Genomic DNA, 21,537 nt, shown 5'->3' with positions numbered 1-21,537 from the left:
AGGGGTAAGGTGGGTTTTATGAGTAAGGCCCAGCCTTAGTCTGACCAGTTTGTTTTGTGATGTTTGTAGCCTTGTTTTTAGGGCCTTTGAGGTGCAAGCATAGTGTCGTAGTACCCTTGAATGAGTGCTCCATCCTAAAAAGGAAATAAAGTTGGAAATGTTCCAAGATTTTAGACTTCTGTGGGTGCACTGATGATGATGTGTGAAAAGCTGCAGCATACATTTTGGGGCATGGCTTCGACTCCGCCCCCTCGCTATTTACGTCACTACATAAACAAACCACGTCACGTGGTCATCATCATAAGAGAAACAGACACTGTGCAACAACGCTGCTGGTGACAACAAGACACCGTGTTGGTCCAGAGAGACAAAAACAACTATTTCGGGCTGTTATTTACAGTCGATACGACCATTTGAAATCGGGGACAGCGACACCGTGGCACTCATAAGCAAAGTGTCAACGTGAAGACATGAAAACTGCAAGTCGGTAGCGTAAAAAAACAGCGCTAACGTTATATAGCTACTTGACTTGGCTAACTCGTTAGCCTCGCTAGCTTAGCAGTGAGCTAGCTCGCTAACTCTCCCCACCATGGCGTCCTCCTCCGCTCCCGGCAGGTCGCTCCGTCCGACGGCCGAGACGGGGGCTTCCTCCTCCTCCCCCCCGGGGCCCGGCCTGCTGCAGGTGACTGGAGGAGGACGGCCACCTCTTCGCTCTCACCACCTCCTCCATGCCTCCTCCCCGGCCCCGGTGGCCCCGACCCCCGGGGGACGTGTGGTGGTGATGATGGCGGAGTCGGTGGACGACGCGGAGGGTCTGTACGTGGCGGTGGAGCGCTGCCCGCTGTGCAACACCTCCCGGCGGAGGCTGACCTGCGCCCGCTGCATCCAGGTGGGGGACTTCGTGTACATCGACGGCAGGAACCCCGAGAGGTATAACGTTGTTTTGTTCTCGTCTGTGCAATGGAAACGGCCTCCCTTCGGGCATGGATGGGGGGGGGGGGCATTTTCACAACACAATTCCAGTCGACTGTCCGACGACAACATCAATAATGACAACAACAACACAGCGATCCAGCTACTAGCTAACGTTAGCTTTGATTGATTGATTGAAAACTTTAACAGATTGCAGAATGGGTAAAATACAGTACAGCTAAGGGGATGCAGACCAGAGAAAGACGTTTGTCTTGTTTACATCAGTGTCCCCCATTAGCTACATAATGTTGCTCCTTCTTAGCCCGTTTGAGCTGATATTTCCTTTGTGCTCCCCCCCCCACCACAACCGTTTAACTTGTTTACACGACATATTTAATATAGCCTATGATGAATTGAAAATGGGGGACCCTGATATGTAAACAAGACGAAAGTCTTTCTCTGGTCTGCATCCCCTTAACAATTGTGTGTATTGTACTTGATTGATTGATTGAAAAGTTTATTAACAGATTGCAGAATGGGTACAGTACAGTACAGCTCAATACATACAATTGTTAAGGGGATGCAGACCAGAGAAAGACTTTCGACTTGTTTACATCAGGGTCCCCCATTTTCAATTCATCATAACATATGACATACATGACATACAGATAGACAGTACTGCTACATCTATACATTTATGACATATCAGATTTGCAAATACAGTACTGTTTGTGATACAAAAGTGTCCAGAAAAGGAGTGTATATACATTTGGCATAGAAACTGTACATTACTGTACTGTACCCATTCTGCAATCTGTTAATAAAGTTTTCAATCAATCAGGCCTTACTGTAGGGTATAATATAACACAACAACAACCAGGGCCATTTGAGTTAGGGCTACGTTACAGTTATTATGACCCAGAGAGTTTGACTAATCTAACGTCATATACGTTTGTGTTGTTGTCATGATGACTCGAGAGAACTTTCATCCCCCGGCTAGCTGACTGCTAAAGCTAACGTCACATCATTTAGAAACCGAAAGTATCACTGTGTCATAGCATTGTAATAATGTCACTGTGGTTGATCGTGTGTCTCACGCTGTACACAAGTTGACAAGTACCACCTCCTCCAGGCTCGTTGATAAATGACTTCCTTCAACACCACAGTCTGCTAATTACATTTCGAATGCGCACATCATGTCGAGATTGGTGACACACTACTGACTTGTTAAGTCAAAAAAAGGTCAGAGACAAGTCTGGTTGCACTTTGTCCTCAGATACACTGAGAAGTTGGAGAAGCTTAAACAGATGAAGGAAGAGAAGGAGCAGCTTCAACAGAGGTAAAGGTCTAACCATTATTTTATTATTTTTATTTTACCAGGTAGTAGGGGTGGACGGTATAAACGGTATACGGTATAAACGGTATGAATTTGCTCTACGGTATGGATTTTGACTATACCGTATAACCGGTAGTGCAGCTCTAAAATAGCAATGACGTCATGTAACCACAGCGTGACTATTTCACTCGCATTTGCCCCTAAAAATAGATAGAATTAGTCATAGATAATAGATATGTGCGAACTAGAAAAAGTTATTTAGGAGGCTTCGCGCAGTGGGCGTGCCAGCCCCTCCCGCACGCATGTAAACACGGGTCTACTAGTAGTCTAGTGGGACGGGACGTCTCCCTGAGCTAACGTTAGCTTAGCTACCGTTACAAAATGACCCAGTCAACTATTCACTTTTAGTTTAATACATGATGAGGCATTGTCTAACCGAACGGTATCTAGTCGGCCAGCTACCGATAGCTCCTGACATCAACAAACGCTCCATCAAGTCTAGTAGAGTAGACGTGTATGATAGCTCCGTTAGCCGTTAGCTCACGTTAACGCAAATTAGTTCACCGTTCAAAACGAAATGTCCCATTGAACTAAATAATTCACTGAGGCGTTGTATTAACGTTATATATCCGGCTAGCAGTAGCTACAGATAGCTCCTGATATCAATGTCTTATAACACTGATTCGATGCGTATTCGAGCTGAGGGCTTGCTAACGTTATAGTACCAATACAATAGGGTCCAGGTGCAGCGCCGGAGAATCCTGGCCGTAGCTCTGCTCGAGGCTACTAGAGTATAGGTCCAGGTGCAGCTCTGGAGAATCCTGGCCGTAGCTGGAGGCTACTAGAGTACACACAGACAGTGGAGCTTGTTGCGTGGTGGCGATGTCTCGCAGATAATACAAGTACAAGTCTAATTATATAATATATATATTTTATAAAAAAAAAAAAAAAATTATATAAAATAAAAATTTTTTTTTATCAAAAACGATGATACCGTGATATATACCGTTACCGTCTATGCTTCAAATTATACCGTGATATAAATTTTAGACCATACCGTCCACCCCTACCAGGTAGTCACTTGAGATCAATGATCTCTTTTTATTTTATTTTTTATAAACAATGGACAGAAGGTAGACTGTTTCACTCCATAGACACTTTTTAGTGCTATACTGTAGTGCAGCATAGGCAGGCCGCAGGCATATATGGTTGTGAGGGGGAAGTGATGGTACTAGTGATGCAGATATATCGGCAGACAGATTGTACATGCTAATATAGGTTTTAAAAAGCACAATTGGTATCGACCTGGTTTTATCTTGACTGCAGTTGATACTTTTTAGTTTTCAGGGGAACAATGTTTTCAAACTTTATTATCTGGAGATAGTAAGTTGGAGTGTTGTGTTCATTCATAGTTACAGACAGTAGATGTTGAGTACTTTTATTATAATAAAAATAATAATAATTTAGGACCTGCTCAGAGGTCATTGTTGTGAAGGATCAGATTAAACCGAATATGTATATTTATTTATATATATATATTTAATTGTATTTGTATATCGTTTGATATCCCCTGTATATTCCTTGTACAATATGCATTGAATATCCCTTTAGTCTACTAAACAGCCCATAATAGTTTCATTCTACCATTGGACGAGAACCTGGCGCCAGGTTGCCATACCCCTAGGTCCAAGTTCAATCGTGCCGCCTAACATGTCGTGGCAAGCCCCGGTTCCGCGCAGGAATATGTCGGGCGAAATACGAATGGTACTATTTGTTCATAGCGCATATATATATGGCGCAAGTAAAGTAGAACTTTTTTTTAGTCCAGTTCTTTACCCTCCAACAGAGTGACAGACGCAAAGCCTCCCCACGACGCCCGTGTGGTGTAGTAAGGCCTACTTGGCCCAGAATAGGCATTGAGATATCGTGTAGATTAATAGTTGAATAGTCATAGTTTGGCACTATACCGTCGAGTTGGACGTATTCTATTAAGCTAATAATAGTCTATTTATGTATGGTGCATCATTCGGTTAGAGTTCTAAAGTTATCAGTACCCCCATCGTTCCTGACGTTATCTGGACGCTTAACCAGGCTGGTCAGACCCCTAGTGGTGCTTGCATCCGAGGAGCTCCGGGCCAAGAGCGACTGGACCTGTATATTGGATTACTCTACCCGGACGACGGCGAGCCTTCCACGGCTTGGATTATGCTTTGGCTGCTTTGATTATTCCATGGATAAAGGCCAACACTGCGGAGTGTTGGAACTACCCCCCGGAGAGGACTCCAGGTGAGACGGCGCTCTACACCAGTGAGGTCGCCTCACGTCTCTCCATTGTGGACCGGCAGCTACCGTCCACAGAGGGTCCAGCTGTATTCGTCTGCGGTCCGAGGTCGTCGGCCAGATGGGATACCGCCAGCGGCTTCTCTAACCCCCCCCTCCTACTGTCTTACAACCAGCGGGACCCCCCCCCCCCCCCTTAGTGTATCCAGTTATAATCATTTAAGTACCATCGCTATCGTTTCCTAAATATTCCAGGTTGTATACTTACTCCCTGCGTAACCAGAGATTGGACATTCAATGTTGATTTACCTACGAATACTCATTTGCCATAAAAGTGCATATTTCATATTTCAAATCATAAATGTAATTAAGTGATCGTTGTATACACCTTTTGCTGTATTAAACCTTCGATTTGGTACATTTGTGTGGATTCGTTTCATCAGGTGGGAAAGTGTTCATCATACTTATATCTTGTACTGGGTGGCCAGAAGTTAAAGTACATGAGGTAGTGGTATTAAATATCATATCTAACAATACAGTCAGGGAATTGTACCCCTCAGTTACAGTCATCGATCGGCATGCATGCGAGATTAGTCTCTGCGATTAACCCATCCTAAAGATCTAAAGATGGTTAAGTTATTGTGTTGTGTTCATTCATAGTTAAAGACGATAGAGGCTGAGCACTTTCTTATCTAAAGATGGTTAAGTTATTGTGTTGTGTTCATTCATAGTTAAAGACAATAGAGTCTGAGCACTTTCTTATCTAAAGATGGTTAAGTTATTGTGTTGTGTTCATTCATAGTTAAAGACAATAGAGGTTGAGTACTTTATTATCTAAAGATGGTTAAGTTATTGTGTTGTGTTCATTCATAGTTAAAGACAGCAGAGGTTGCCTATTTTCTTGTGATATATCACATTCACACTCTCAGGTAATTTTGATTAACTTTTAGAATCTGCTAGTACAACGGGCTGTCCAAAGCTTTTAAAAAGTCTTATATTGTTCTTCAGTGCAAGGGTTCAAATGTAGAATTGACATGTTTGTGGCCTTTATATAGGTAGAGTTTTCCAAGTGAACAAAATAATAAAACTCGGAGATTTCATTTAATTTCACCTTTAATTTGACTTTATTTCCCGGACCTTGACCCCGCCCACCCAGCAGCAGCCAGGATAGCTATTAATTATCAGAGGACAGACCTGTGTTGAACAGGTTGGTACGGGCTGATACAGGTTGATGCAGGCAGGATGCAGCTTCAAAAACCCATATTGGTGGGGGGGCAGGTGGCGCACGGAGATTACGTTCGTCACCAACACCGGGAGACACTAGGATTCGCCTGTTCGAATCCAGCTCCCGGCGTTGCTATCAGCTTGGCTGGCCTCTCACGCTGATACAATTGGCTGTATCAGGGGGTGGGAAAGCTGAAGGGTGGGTCCTGGGCGTTGTGGACAGCGACCCCTACAGTTCGGTCGGGGCGCCTGCTCAGCGAGGGTTGGAACTAAGGAGAGATAGTGTGGCCTCCCACACGCTACACTCTCCCCGGTGAGAACCTGCACGGCCAGGTTGGCCTGCCCCAGGCTGCACATGCGTCGGAGGAAAGCATGTGACAGTCTCCGGTCTCCCGGACCAACAGTAGGGGAAAGTACGCAACAACCAGGAAGGGTGGGATGGGAGAAAAATCGGGAAAAAGGAGGGGAAGAAAGATAAAAAAAATAAAAAAAAAACATATTGGTGCCTCCCTAGATGTTACCCCTGCAATAGAGCGGCCGGGTGCAAGAGGTATATATATGCTGATATGCTGCCGCTAGAGCAAACGCACCAAGAATTTTCAATGTATTCTGGGGTCACTGAGAAAATAGCCCTAGTACCCTCCATGAGCAGAGCGTCTGGCTTGGGTTTTATCCCTAGTACCCTCCATGAGCAGAGCGTCTGGCGTGGGTTTTATCCCTAGTACCCTCCATGAGTGGTGCAGACGGAATCCTCATTAACATGAGCACCAAAGGGAAGAGGGTTCAGCATCTGTTCCGCTTTCATTCACCTTCCATTGTGTTTGAGCTGTTGGTGTCCAGTAGTGCATCAGACCAGTGCAGCAGGTTGTATCAATAGAATAAGAACCATTCGATCAGTTCCTGTAGTGCATCAGACCAGTGCAGCAGGTGGTATCAATAGAATAGGAACCATTCGATCAGTTCCAGTAGTGCATCAGACCAGTGCAGCAGGTGGTAGAATAGGAACCATTCGATCAGTTCCAGTAGTGCATCAGACCAGTGCAGCAGGTGGTATCAATAGAATAGGAACCATTCGATCAGTTCCAGTAGTGCATCAGACCAGTGCAGCAGGTGGTATCAATAGAATAAGAACCATTCGATCAGTTCCAGTAGTGCATCAGACCAGTGCAGCAGGTGGTATCAATAGAATAAGAACCATTCGATCAGTTCCAGCTGAGGAGTTGAAGGGGTACTGTGACACAGGGTGTATAGACGATACCAAATATAGAAAGGATTATGTGTAAACACTTGGTAGTAAAAAAAAAAAGTATATATATCTGCATACTGTAATAAAAAACGTTTAATAACTTTTCCATAGGGTGATCAAAGCCATGGACAAGAAGCTTCAGGCTGACCAGATGGTGAGTTAAACCAGTGGTATGCAGAGCTTCACCTTGTTGCCGTTATAAAACACGTCCAGGTATTTACTCTGGTGTTTATTACCCTCATGCTGCTTATATAATATAGGCTTTACATGTAGCAGAGCCGCTAACTGGTTGCAGTAAAAATCCTCAAGGAGTATTTCTCTCATGTCAGTCGTTTGTTTTTTTATTAGTGTTTATCTAGTCTCACGTTAGTGCTGCAAACTCTCTCTGAGCTCCATTGGGAAAATACCGCCCCCCTATCGTCTCCCTGTGGTACTGCACCCTGTGTGTGTTTGTGTGCGATCAGGAAATAAGAGATTCGATTTTTCAGCTTGCTTCTCTAGCGTGCATAAGTACACATATACTATCGATAATCTAGCGTTTATTTGAAAACTATTCATAAAATTTAATAGGCCGAAAAATTACGTTTTTTTGTGTATTCCAGAATATTCCAGTAAAGGGCGATTATCACACTCCTTATATTTTCCTGAAACTTTCAAAAAACTAGCGTTTTTCAAAATGGTATAAAACGGAAATGAACCGATTAAAAAAAAAAATCCGTTTCGACAATGTTGACTGCAAACAAGTCATTGATAAGCGACGGCCAGATTAGACACACAGCCATAATTTAAGACAGTTTATGCGGTTGCAAATATGAGAGCTCTATCATTGAAGTGGGTGGTGGCAAGGAAGCACTAAATTGTGCACCGAGCTCTGGCATTGAAAGTGTTAAAGGTGCAATAGATAATATTTTTTATGTAGAGTAATCTTAAAAATAAAAGAAATAAATAAATTAATAATAATACATCCAGAGTATCCCCCCCCCAAGAAAATATTGATGAATGAATTTATAATTAAAACAGTTTTTGCCAGTCCAAAATGAATGTTGTTTACATGTTGCATGTAGCCCATCCTTACTTCCCATTGCCCCACGTGGAATGCACCCGATTGGATAAATGACATGCTGGTGCTCTAGTGCGACATCTAGTGGCTGAATGTTATATACAGCACCTTTTTAAAAGTTCCACTGGTGGAACGTGTACATTTTTTACTGACTCTTCATACGTGTCAATTCAAGTGAAATATTGCTTAAGAATGCGTCTTTTACATTTGAGTTTTGTTGTCCATGTAGCATATCAAACAACGTCTTCAGGGCAGGACATGTAGTTCTTCTTCAACTAAAACGCAGTGTTAGAGGATTCAGAGCTCCACCATCCGTTGAATATCTTGGCAGAGGCCAAACAAAGGTTCTTAGAATAGACTTGGTGGACCTTCTGCCAGATTGACCAGTACTGAATTGTCAGACTTAGTAGCCACAACCAAAATGTACCAGTGTGTTGGTGTCTGATGTCTGGTGTTTTTAATTTAAGCCCTGTATCTCATCTTCTTCCAGAAATGGAAGATCATGTCATGTAAGATGAAGATTGAACAGCTGAAGGAAGCCGTCTGCTGTGGGAACGAGGAGGTGAAGAGCGGTGAGTCACTGAACCGAGGAAATGCTGTGTGGAATAATGAAGTGACACTTCTAGAATTATAGATGAATCACTAATGGAGAAAAAAAAGTTGTCGAGAAATTGGCAGTAGCCTCCTGTTGGTATGAGTTTGCAGTGTTAACCCTTTCACTACCACTCTACCAAAGGGTTAACCCTTTCACTGTCACACTGCAGAAGGTTAACAGCCGTCTGTAGTGTGGTAGTGAAAGGGTTAACCTTCTGTAGTGTGCTTGTGAAAGGGTTAATGGATTCTTCTTGTATCGATCACATCCCTGCCTTCCTCTCTTTTCGTCCTCCTCCTCTCCAGGCCAGGACCTCCTGCTGAGCTCCCACGAGGAGAGTCAGAGGCTGCAGCGCCGCGCCGGCCGGCACCAGGAGAAGCGGGACAAGATCGAGCGGCACAACCGGCGCCTGGGCGAGGAGCTGGAGAAGATTGGGCGCAAGCTGCAGGCCGACCTTGAGCAGCTGGCCGAGGTCCGGAGGGGCCACATCCTGGAGCTGGCCAATCACATCTTCCCCACGCAGGAGGAGAAGCAGGGCAGCAGGTCAGAGGGGTGGAGGGAGACTGACCTTGTGTGCTATGCAAAACAAACAGCCCACGTGCGGCATGTGTGTCACGGCCTTGGGAGAATGTTTGGCCAGATCGGCAAATAAAAAGCAGACGATGGTCTGACTCATTTTAGAACTGTTTACGGTTCAAAGTGGAACAGGCCCACACACTGCCCGTAGCCAGAGAGAGATTGTTAGGCTAGGTTGCACTATTGGCCACAGGTTGCTAGCCCTTACAAGTGCTGGCTGCAAATATGTAGCGAAGAACTTTGTAGCATTGCTACAGCGAGACGCTCAACATTGTGATCATCTACCGGCATAGAAGCACAAGTTACTTAGAAAGAATGACCATGGAGCAAAGTTATGGAGCTAACATGACCAAACCCATGGGGAGCTACTAGCTAGAGCCAGGATTATGGATACTAACTCTGGTAGCTACTAGCTAGAGACCTGGGCAATTATGGCCCACGGGCCACTTCCGGCCTTTTGGGCGTCCGTGTCCGGCCCGCGATTTTTTTTTACAATGGGAGATAATGAATATTGAGCAGAATTAAGTTCAAATATTCATTGGTTCGGCCCTCCAACACAGTTCAGGTTTCTCATGTGGCCCCTTGTAAAAGTTAATTGCCCACCCCATGGATACTACCGGTAACTCTGGTAGCTACTAGCTAGAGCCAGGATTATGGATACTAACTCTGGTAGCTACTAGCTAGAGCCAGGATACTGGATACTGGATACTAACTCTGGTAGCTACTAGGTAGAGCCAGAATACTGGATACTAACTCTGGTAGCTACTAGCTAGAGCCAGGATACTGGATACTAACTCTGGTAGCTACTAGCTAGAGCCAGGATTATGGATACTAACTCTGGTAGCTACTAGCTAGAGCCAGGATACTGGATACTAACTCTGGTAGCTACTAGGTAGAGCCAGAATACTGGATACTAACTCTGGTAGCTACTAGCTAGAGCCAGGATTATGGATACTAACTCTGGTAGCTACTAGCTAGAGCCAGGATACTGGATACTAACTCTGGTAGCTACTAGCTAGAGCCAGGATTATGGATACTAACTCTGGTAGCTACTAGCTAGAGCCAGGATACTGGATACTAACTCTGGTAGCTACTAGGTAGAGCCAGAATACTGGATACTAACTCAGGTAGCTACTAGCTAGAGCCAGGATACTGGATACTAACTCTGGTAGCTACTAGCTAGAGCCAGGATACTGGATACTAACTCTGGTAGCTACTAGGTAGAGCCAGAATACTGGATACTAACTCAGGTAGCTACTAGCTAGAGCCAGGATACTGGATACTAACTCAGGTAGCTACTAGCTAGAGCCAGGATACTGGATACTAACTCTGGTAGCTACTAGCTAGAGCCAGGATTATGGATACTAACTCTGGTAGCTACTAGCTAGAGCCAGGATACTGGATACTAACTCTGGTAGCTACTAGCTAGAGCCAGGATACTACTAGATACTATTATTCGACATCCCGATGATGTGCTTGAATAGCACTCTGCCCCTGCGTTTGTCCCTCAGAGACCCCGCTGACATGGTAGCAGAGGATGACACAGAGAGCGAGCTGGCCGAGGCCCGGCGGACCACCTACCTGTCCGGTGATGTGGTGGCGGAGTGCGACACGGTGAGCGAGCTGGCGGAAGCCCGGGGCACCACCTACCTGTCCGGCCGCTGGGTCTGGGACGACCAGAACGGAGAGACCAGCATCAGCATCACCGGGCCGCCCGTCACGCTGCCTAGCACCGGAGACTGTTCCGCCTACTACAACTGGGTAGAGGAGAAGAGCACCAATCAGGGGCCAGGTAAGGCGGTTGGAAGGCGGGACATAGCTACACATCACATCTTTGGTCGTGCGGAAATGTGTTTGGGAAGTGTCGGGAATGTGAACATTTGCGACGGTGGCTCAGGAGCTAGAGCGGTTGTCTGGTCATCGGAAGGTTCCCGGTTCGATTCCTGCTCCTCCCGGGCAGCGCATTGGAAGTGTCCTTGAGCAAAACACTTGACTCCTAATTGCGAGGACTTGGCTATAGCTGTAGTCTAATGGTCACAATATCTGGCAGCCCTGGACATGTCCACAGACTTGTGGCTTGATGACTGCAGGTCTGTTGGACAGAACCGAGCAGCTGGAAGGATTAGTTTGATCTCCTCTACAACGGAGAGCCAGCCAGTGTGGCGGAGATGTTTCACATGTCTTCTGTACCCATGCGATGTAAATGGTGCATTTATATAGCACTTTACAATTTATTCTTCACATTTTACTCACACGTTCACACACACCGACTGTGGAGGCGACCATGCAAGGTGCCAACCTGCTCATCGGGAGCAGTTAGGGGTTAAAGGAACACGCCAACAGTTTGGGAAATTAGCTTACGGTCTTCTCCAGAGAGAGACAAGAAGATAAGATACTATCTGGCTGCATGTTAGCCTAGCTTAGCACAATGAATGGAAGCGGAAAGTGCCGGTTAGCCTAGGCATTGTCCAACTAACACCTCTCCCGAAGGCTAACCGGCACTGACCGCTTCCATTCATTGTGCTAAGCTAGGCTAACGTGCAGCCAGATAGCTTTCTACTCTATTTGTATCATGTCTGTGTGATGTATGTGCCTTTTCAGTGGAATTGTGTGGCTAGCCGCTAGGGAACAGCTTGGGCAAGTTGGGCCCCAAGTCTATAACATGTCAACTGTTCGGAGACTAATCAAGTCCTTCTCACTTCCTGTAATGGGTCACATGACCTACACATGGCTTACTGCCCCCCCTTCCCTCCCCACACACCTTTAACACTTCCATTACCAGCCATGCGGTGCGCCTTACCCCCCTTGAATGCCACCACCCACTTCAATGATAGCGCTCTCATTGTGTACGCATAAACTATGTCTTAAATTATGGCTATGCGTCTAATCTGGCCGTCGCTTATCAATGACTTGTTTGCAGTCAACATTGTCGAAACGGATTGTTTTTTAATCGGTTAATTTCCGTTTTATACCATTTTGAAAAACTTTTTTTTTAAAGTTTCAGGAAAATATAAAGATTCTGTGATAAACGCCCTTTAACTGGAATATTCTGGAATACACAAAACATTAAAAATTTTCGGCCTATTTATGAATCGTTTTCAAATAAACGCTAGATTATCGATAGTATATGTGTACTTATGCACGCTATATAAGCGGGCTGAAAAATCGAATCTCTTATTTCCTGATCAGCACACACACACACACACACACACACATATGGCACGTGCTGATATCTCTGTGAAAAAAGTTCTGATTATCCTAAGACTGGTAAAATAGATTCCTTACCTCAGATCAGATGTTCTCCAAAAAGATTATTCCAATTCTTGATCGCCATTCCAAATATCGATCGCATTTATTGATCCAACGCTGGATACTGGAAATACTGTATTCCACGCTGTTTTGGGGCTCGGAAATGACTTGGATCCTCTTGGGTGGCTTGCCCGAGAAGTAAAATGAGGAAGCTGGATTCCCCCCCCCCCCCATGTGTTTCATTCAGTCTAATCCAATTGGGTGCAGTACAACAGGGAGAAACGATAGGGGGCGGTATTTTCCCATTGGAGCTCAGAGAGAGTTTGCAGCACTAACGTGAAACTAGATTGATGAAATATGAATTCAAATCGATAATAAAAAAAATAACGATTAAAAATGAGATCTCTCGTCGGCTGGCACTCAACGGTTGACATGAACTAACGATAAATCTCGTCGCTGGCACTCAAAGTGTTAAGAGACTAAGGGGGCTTTCACACTAGCCATTCGGGGTTGAATCGGAGCGCGATCGCACCAAAATAGGGTGTGATGAGAACGCTCCCCCTGTCACCGGGGACGCTGATTCGCTCCAAACCTAGACCGCTGGAGTAGGTGGTCTCGGGTGCGAACCAGCGTCCCCGACGACGGAGCGGGGCGTGGTGTGCAAGCTTACTGTAATACTTTCATGCTTGCTTGAATTTTGGGCAGATAAAAACATACAGCAACAACTGGACAATACCCACAAAAACGATATTTATGGGCAATTTGGCGAGTTCAGACCTCAACCAAACAAGCATGTTGAGCCTCACGGCTCAGTGGATGAAAACTTCGAGATGAAGCCACGTTACAAGCCCAAGACTTCCCTGGCTCGCATTAGGCCTGGCAATTTTTTTACCATTGCTATGTCTATACATTGGTTTCTTGTTCGAATGCATTTATTTCTATAGACTGATGTATTTTTCTGCCACGAAAAATGGAGCCTCTAATAATTGCCCAAAACGTAGCTGTAAAAGATACGCTAAAACGCGTACAAAGCCACTTATTCTGAGATGATAATTCATGTATCTGGATAACCAATGCACGGATTTTGTCGAGGCAGGTAGCGTTATTTCGGGAAAATTGATATCTATAGTCTGGTATAGTTTTCGTCCACGAAGAATGGAGGCTCTAATTATTATTATTCATATTAGAGCCTCCATTTTTCGTGGACGAAAACTACACCAGACTATAGATATCAATTTCCTCGAAATAACGCTACCTGCCTCGACAAAATCCGTTCATTGGTTATCCAGATACAGATGAATTAGCATCTTAGAATAACAAATAACACGTAAAAGACGCAACATCCAATTTGGCTTTTTCTCCAGCGCAACCACCAGCACGTCTTTCGTTGGATTGGCATGTCTAATAATGCTGTTATTAGAAAATGTGCACGCGCGTGGGTACAACAGATCAGTCAACAATGTCGAGCTAAAAGTGAAGAAGATGAGGCTTCAATACCTTTTCCGTGGTTTGATGCAGTGGACAGCATAATCGGCCAAAACCAACCAGTGATCCCTCCGTTGTCCACAGTAATGTGGCCGGTTAGCCCGTCCAAGGGAGTCCAACGTTGTGACTAGTTGTGTTCAGCGGGACTATAGCGATCAAGTATATATGCATATTATCTTTTATGTTGTTCGTTATATGTTTTGTCTGTCTGTAATCTATGTGGTTAGCGCACGGCATGGCCATAATGTTTTTAGTGTAGGAAAAGTATCCAAAATCCCGCCTGTAACTAACCCATTGTGTAGGTTTAGCTGGTACATTACTTCCTGAGGTAGAGCGAAAATGTCCCGTGTAACTGTTTTGGTTAATTCAGAAATATATAGACTAGAGAGTTGCTCTTCTCAATTGTGCCTGGCTGGGAGCGAACCAAGACTGCAGTGTGTACGCAAACCAGAGGGGGGAGAGGGAGGGGGGCGGAGTTCGCACTCAAGGACGGAGCGAGGACGGAGCGGAGCACCCGTTCCTAATGAGAAGACACCCTAAAGCCCCATTCACCCCAGTGAAAGAGGTAGAGACATTGGTTGTTTATCTGTGCTGTGTGTACTGTGTGTCTGCTGCAGAGCTGGACCACATCAACCCGGCCCACACCATCAGTGAGAGAGAGGAAGAGGCGTTGGTTGTTTATGTGTGTACTGTGTGTCTCTGCTGCAGAGCTGGACCACATCAACCCGGCCCACACCATCAGTGAGAGAGAGGTAGAGGCAGGCGTTGGTTGTTTATGCGTGTACTGTGTGTGTCTGCTGCAGAGCTGGACCACATCAACCCGGCCCACACCATCAGCGCTGCTCTCTGCTACGCCACGCAGCTCGCCAACATCCTGTCTCACATCCTGGACGTCAACCTGCCCATGAAGCTCTGCAACAGGTACAGGAAATACATTGTTTACCTTCTGTTTAATGTGCATTCAGTTAACCCTTTATCTGCCGGAGATTATTCTCATCTTAATCCCTTCTCTGCCAGTACTGTAAATCTATGGAGATGTTCCCCTTCTTTGCAGGGCTATAACTTTTTAAATTGTATTGCTAAATTGACATTACTATGGCCCATTCAACATCAAGTATCTATCGTTTAGGATGTAGCAACGTTCTACTTTTTCATTCACACATTCATACTAAAATACGGTCTAAAGTATAAATATGTTTTTATCGTTTTCTGCAGCATTCCATAGAACGTGAGTTATAGCCATAAATACATATATTAGATCATCAAATGTAGTTTGATACCGATTGACGCCAGATTAAAAATTTCAACTGTACGTGGTCCTAGACGTTATGATTTATCGTCTGCTGGTGCCCGGAGTGGGGGGGGGGGGGGGGGGGGTTATAAGTCTGTGGCCGACGTTAAATCATTTATGTAGTATGGGTGATATATAGATCAGAGCAGTTTGTATGGATAATAATAATCAAACACGCTGAAACTCACCGCAGCTTCCTCGTAGCGATGGGGGATGCTACTGGAGCAAAAAGATCGTTATTATGGGATGTCGATCTAGTTGGTCCAGTTCCAGGTTGTATAATACTAATATACCTCCAATCATGTTGTTTATCGAGTTATGGCAACGGATCCATGTCCAGTGTGTCGAGATGGAGTCCCGTGAGCGATAGCGAGTGGCCGGACGAAATATGGGTGAGCACCACTTCCGGCCGCTCACTTCCGGTTTTGGCAACTCGCCGATCGGCCACCAGGTGGCGGTCTTGAACCGTTGGAGAGTTGAGAGGAGATCTACAGCACCCGTCAAGTCTCCGTGGGTGAAATATGATTGCCATGACAGAAATTTGAAATATTGATCTCAAAGACGCTGTACGACGTCATTGGCAGATTACGCATGGCAGAGAATGACGTCGTAACACGTCATTGGCGAGAAAAGGGTTCAGTTGGAATATGACTGTAATACAAAAAGTTCAGTTTGTCAGGTACATGCAACACAGATTACAGTGTTGACATCTGTCTGCTTGAGAAAATCCCATTTGCTGCAATACAAATTATTGAAGTGAGATGAACAGACTGAAAACTTTATTTTTATTAGATAAAACATGTTGACAAAGTTTTACTTTGCAGTTGAAAAAAGGTAATAAATCGCAATATATCGCAATATTAATCGCCATACTCAGCATATCGGCGCAATATATTTTATACTCAAGTATCGTGATAATATCATATTGTGAGATAAGATAAGATAAGATATTCCTTTATTGATCCCCTTGGGGAAATTCCAGTGACACACACATACAGCTCATCGTCTCATTAACAACAACATATCACAATCATTACATTTTTACAGTAACAACGGCACAACATAAATTCAAACAGACATGTACATTTGTTGACACATGTCGACTACAGAATGCCTGAGACACCATATGCGATAGTCGGCTGCGACAACACCGGGGTGTCGTTGCGCCAGGTGGCGGGAGGGAGGGTGGAAAGATTGTCCTGGGAAGGGCTGGGAAGGAGATGAGGAGTGCCTCGGGGTGATTCCCACCCCTAGTGTATACTGTATACCAGGGGTCTCAAACTCAATTTACCTGGGGGCCGCTGGAGGTAGAGTCTGGGTGAGGCTGGGCCGCATCAAATATTCCACAAAAAAAGGGTTTCAAGTATTCCAAAAATGTATTAATACATCAACAAACTACCCCTTTGCCTCATCATAAAACCTCACAAACACCAGCAACTGAGCATTCTCAGTGGTGTCAGTGGACTCATCCACAGCTATGGAAATGCACTGCATTTTTTTTATTCTATCACAAAGCTGTTTAATGAAATCATCAGCCAGTATTTCAGTTATTCTGGTTGCTGTGCTATCTGAGGAGGATTTGCTTTTGTTTGCCTTCAAACATGGTCTCCATCACTTCAGTCATACATTATTTTATTATGTATGCATCAGAGAATGGCTTCTTGTGTTTAGCCAACACCCATGCCACTGAGTGAGGACTTGGTTGCTTTTTATCGTTGTGACATAACTTTAACAATAATTCTGCTTGCAGCTTGATGTGATGATTTCATTCCATTTATTTTTGTGGTTCTTAGTGCTGAAAGGTTGCATCAAAATAACTTTTGTTTCGTATTGGCGTTTCAAATTGCCACTCTTCACAAGAGCTACCGTTTCTTGGCACATTGTGCTGGTTGGAGGGAGGATGAACGCATATTTTTCAGTCCATTCACCTTTGAATTGCAGCGATTTTCACTGTTGACTTTTATTTTACTGGCCATCTTTGAACATGCCATATTTTTCTACTAGCTGCCTGCTGGCAAAACTATGCTACTAGCTACAGTACCTGCAGATTAGACTACTGTAGATGCGCTGTCAACTCTCGCTCTGACTCCGACCCGTTGAAAGAGACAACAACATGCATTCCGTGAAGACCCGCCCTACTCTGCCTCTGATTCGCAGACTGTGGGTGGGGGGGAGGGGAATGGTGACGGGACGCTGAATATGATTGGACCAAAGCAGTAGACAGACACAGACAGTTGGAGCAGTGCAGCCGGACAGGAGCTTGCAGAGGAGATGGGGGAGAATTTCGAGGATACCTGCTATACTCACTGATGACAGGATATATTTCCTTCCACTTGGTATCACTCCGGAATCACTAACATTGCTGCCATGAGCCTGCGCTATGGTAGCCTACAAGTGATAAAATAAATAAAACGCCCAACTCGCGCAACGGGTCGGCAAAAGGTTGCGCGCGGGCCGCACTAACACTAAACTTTGATGTCAAGTAGGGGGCCGCAAAATATCATCCTGCGGGCCGCAAATGGCCCGCGAGTTTGAGACCCCTGCTGTATACTTTACTTAATCATAGTATATATTCAGATTCTAAGTGTTATTGACCATATCTATTGTAATGTATAATATAACTGATAGGGCATCATCATCTGCACCTTTGATTACACTCTTTACTTGCTCATATTCTTATATTCAGAGTTAATTATATTGTTTACACTGTTTATTTGTATCTTTACTATAATTTTACTGCCTATATTTATTTAGTCTTTCTACTATTACCCTGCCCATACCTGTACCTCCCCCATGCTGCTATGACGCCCGAATTTCCCCAAGGGGAATATATATTTTGTATCTTAATGAACATATTCTGAAGATGTAAGTGAATCATTAATATTATTATATATATATTTTTTAAAGGCTAATGTTAAAGCAACTGTGGTGGATCCGGACTCTTATCAATTATATCGTAGGCGGGTCTTCTGATCAAAACAGGTTTAATAGTAAGAACAAATGGTACAAAGTACATGTAGGTTAAATGAGCTTTGGCTGAGAGGAGTGCTCTCATAACTAGGAGACACTGAGGAAGAGAAGGAGACAACAAGATTCAGTAGAGAGAGAGGGGTGTAGCCGTAGCCCCTGGCCTCTCACTTAGGTGTGAACTAAGCTACTGTTTGCAACCAAAAGGATTTGTTTGGATTCTTAATGGCTTTTTGTGGGCACTTTATTTTTTTATTACTGTGTGATACTGATACTTACAAAATACGAAGTTTCATCTTTAATAAACTTGTACGTTCCTCAGTGAGTTCTGTGGAGAGAACCTGAGCAGGTACCGGTTCACCAGAGCTCTGATCAAACTCAACACCAACATCCTCCACCTCTGCTTCTCACAGGTATGTGCTGCTGCTGCTACTGGAAGCACGTCTACGTAACACTCTGATCACTTCCCCCAAGTGTTCCGTCACACATCTCGTCATAGGGGAGCACGATTCAGGAAATCTCACAATTAGATTCTCGAGGTCAGGATTCGATTCGAAGTTGATTCTTGATTCAATACATGCATAGTTTCAGTTACTTCTCTCCCAAATTGACTGCGGGAGATTTTCATAGCTATCAAAGAAAACAATCGCACTGAAAATAATTATTCAAATTGATTTTTGGAATTTGTAAATTGATTTTGAAACGGTAGAAATAGAATCACAATCTTTTTGAAACTTTTTTTTTCTCTTCATGACCCCACAACCTCTGGATACATTTTCATCTGTATTAATTGCAGTTAATCACAGCCTATCATGTGATTGTCATGTTCATAAACATATAGTTTGACAGCTTTGACACCTACTCATTATGTACATGTCATAAGCACAGTGTATATTCTGTGAGTGTATTCCTGGTTAGAAAACTAACATGTTACGGCAAGCTACAATATTATCATGTGTTAACCTGTGTGTGGTGTGTGGTGTGTGTGTGTGTGTGTGGTGTCATTGTGTCTGTGTACGTCTGTCTCTCGTGTGTGTGTGTGTGTGTGTGTGTGTGTGTGTGCTTGCAGCATGTGGACAGTGAGAGGCTCCATCCTCACCACACGTTGAGGAACGTCACGTTCCTGGTGTCTCCTGACAACAAGAACCTGGGCAGGTCAGAGGATCTCTCTCTAGTGTCTCTATTTCACTGTCTCTCTCTCTAGTGTCTCTATTTCACTGTCTCTCTCTCTAGTGTCTCTATTTCACTGTCTCTCTCTCTAGTGTCTCTATTTCACTGTCTCTCTCTCTAGTGTCTCTATTTCACTGTCTCTCTCTCTAGTGTCTCTATTTCACTGTCTCTCTCTCTAGTGTCTCTATTTCACTGTCTCTCTCTCTAGTTCTCTAGTGTCTCTATTTCACTGTCTCTCTCGTTCTCTAGTGTCTATTTCACTCTCTCGTTCTCTAGTGTCTATTTCACTGTCTCTAGTTCTCTAGTGTCTCTCTATTTCACTGTCTGTCTGTCTCCCTAGTTCTCTAGTGTCTCTCTATTTCACTGTCTCTAGTTCTCTAGTGTCTCTATTTCACTATCTCTAGTTCTCTAGTGTCTCTCTATTTCACTGTCTCTAGTTCTCTAGTGTCTCTCTATTTCACTGTCTGTCTGTCTCCCTAGTTCTCTAGTGTCTCTATTTCACTGTCTCTAGTTCTCTAGTGTCTCTATTTCACTGTCTCTAGTTCTCTAGTGTCTCTCTATTTCACTCTCTCTAGTTCTCTAGTGTCTCTCTATTTCACTGTCTCTAGTTCTCTAGTGTCTCTATTTCACTGTCTCTAGTTCTCTAGTGTCTCTATTTCACTGTCTCTAGTTCTCTAGTGTCTCTATGTCACTGTCTCTCTCTCTAGTTCTCTAGTGTCTCTATTTCACTGTCTCTCTCTAGTGTCTCTATTTCACTGTCTATCTCTCTAGTTCTCTAGTGTCTCTATTTCATTGTCTGTCTCTAGTTTTCTACTGTCTCTATATCACTGTCTGTCTCTAGTTTTCTAGTGTCTCTATTTCACTGTGTCTGTCTCTCTCTATCACAGGGCTGTACAGTGCAAGATATATATCGCACGTGCTACAGCAACAGCGGTCTGTGCGATGAATGGATTTAATTCAGTAGCACTGGTGCGATAGGCATTTGGTTCATATTGATACTCTTATTTTGAAAATCCTGTCGCGGGTCTCATTTCCGCCTAAGCGCAGCTCCAGCTATAATAACTATGGCTCCGACAGCTAGCAACGCTCAGTTCGTTTCGATACTCTTATTTTGAAAATCCTGTGTGTCGTACTCGTGACTCATATCCGCTCCACAGCACACCACAGTACTCGTCTCAGTAGCGTCTGGAACGCGGACATTGCAACAGAGCAGGGCTAGTTTGCTTATTTCGCGACCCAAAACAAATCCCTGCTGTTTTATTCCGCAACGGGTCAAATGCATATAACATGCTTTGCAATCCTCGCCATTCCTTTATGACCACGTCGTGTTTAAGACCGGAATTAACGTTTCGTTAGCATAAGCTAACAACAAGCTTAAATCCCTGTTCAGAGCGACAGAACAGCAGCGTTATTTCTAAACCTAGCCGCATTTCTGGCAAGACGCTCCGATTGGCCGACGCCTGTTTCTACACTGGTTAAGCTTAGGCACTCTTTCGAAGTTGGTTAAGGTTAGAGTTTGTCTTAGAGCGTGACGGCAAGTTCTTTCGACGGTTAAGCTTAGGCACTCTTTCGAAGTTGGGTAACACTTTGGTCGCCAGGCTTATATTCATAATAAACCATCCCACGCCAGCTCTATTTGTCTATGGATAAGTTCCCCTTCTTTGCAGGGCTATAACTTTTTAAATTGTATTGCTAAATTGACATTACTATGGCCCATTCAACGTCAATTATCTATTGTTCAGGGTGTAGCAACGTTATACTTTTTCATTCACATATTCATACTAAAATACGGTCTAAAGTATAAGTATGTTTTTATCGTTTTCTGCAGCTTTCTCCAGAACGTGATTTATAGCCCTAAATGCATTATATTGATGATCAAATACAGTTTGATAGCGATCTGCGCGAGATACAACATTTCAAATGGACGTGCTTCTAGAAGTTACTACTTATCATCTGATGTTGACCGGATGGGGGGGGGTCGTTTATAATTCCGTGGCCAACGTTAGATGATTCATCTAGTGTGGGTGATATGATCATTAGAGCAGTTTGTATTGAACACGTTAAAAAATAACGCTGAAACTTACCGTAGCTTCCTCGTAGCGTTGGGCGATGAGCATGGAGCAGAAATATTCCTATTATGGGATGTAGA

The 21,537-nt window shown here is 44.1% G+C and overlaps 1 protein-coding gene across 1 annotated transcript in view; it reads left to right on the top strand.

Annotated features, from left to right (window-relative positions):
* The first annotated feature begins 307 nt into the window (after positions 1-307).
* atg14 (autophagy related 14) overlaps positions 308-21,537 on the top strand; it is a 32,284-nt gene continuing 11,054 nt past the window's right edge. Inside the window, exons 1-9 of the mRNA XM_084307678.1 lie at positions 308-930; positions 2,189-2,251; positions 7,110-7,152; positions 8,549-8,630; positions 8,956-9,193; positions 10,738-11,018; positions 14,764-14,881; positions 18,541-18,631; positions 19,288-19,373. Coding sequence (XP_084163804.1) covers positions 590-930; positions 2,189-2,251; positions 7,110-7,152; positions 8,549-8,630; positions 8,956-9,193; positions 10,738-11,018; positions 14,764-14,881; positions 18,541-18,631; positions 19,288-19,373 — 1,343 coding nt within the window. The 5' untranslated portion in view covers positions 308-589. The remainder of the gene's footprint in view (positions 931-2,188; positions 2,252-7,109; positions 7,153-8,548; positions 8,631-8,955; positions 9,194-10,737; positions 11,019-14,763; positions 14,882-18,540; positions 18,632-19,287; positions 19,374-21,537) is intronic.

The sequence above is a fragment of the Notolepis coatsorum genome (assembly GCF_963971535.1).
Source record: "Notolepis coatsorum genome assembly, chromosome: 2".
NCBI classification, from domain to species: domain Eukaryota; kingdom Metazoa; phylum Chordata; class Actinopteri; order Aulopiformes; family Paralepididae; genus Notolepis; species Notolepis coatsorum.
The sequence above is the reverse complement of the archived record's forward strand: the minus strand, read 5'-3'. Positions and strand labels throughout refer to the sequence as shown.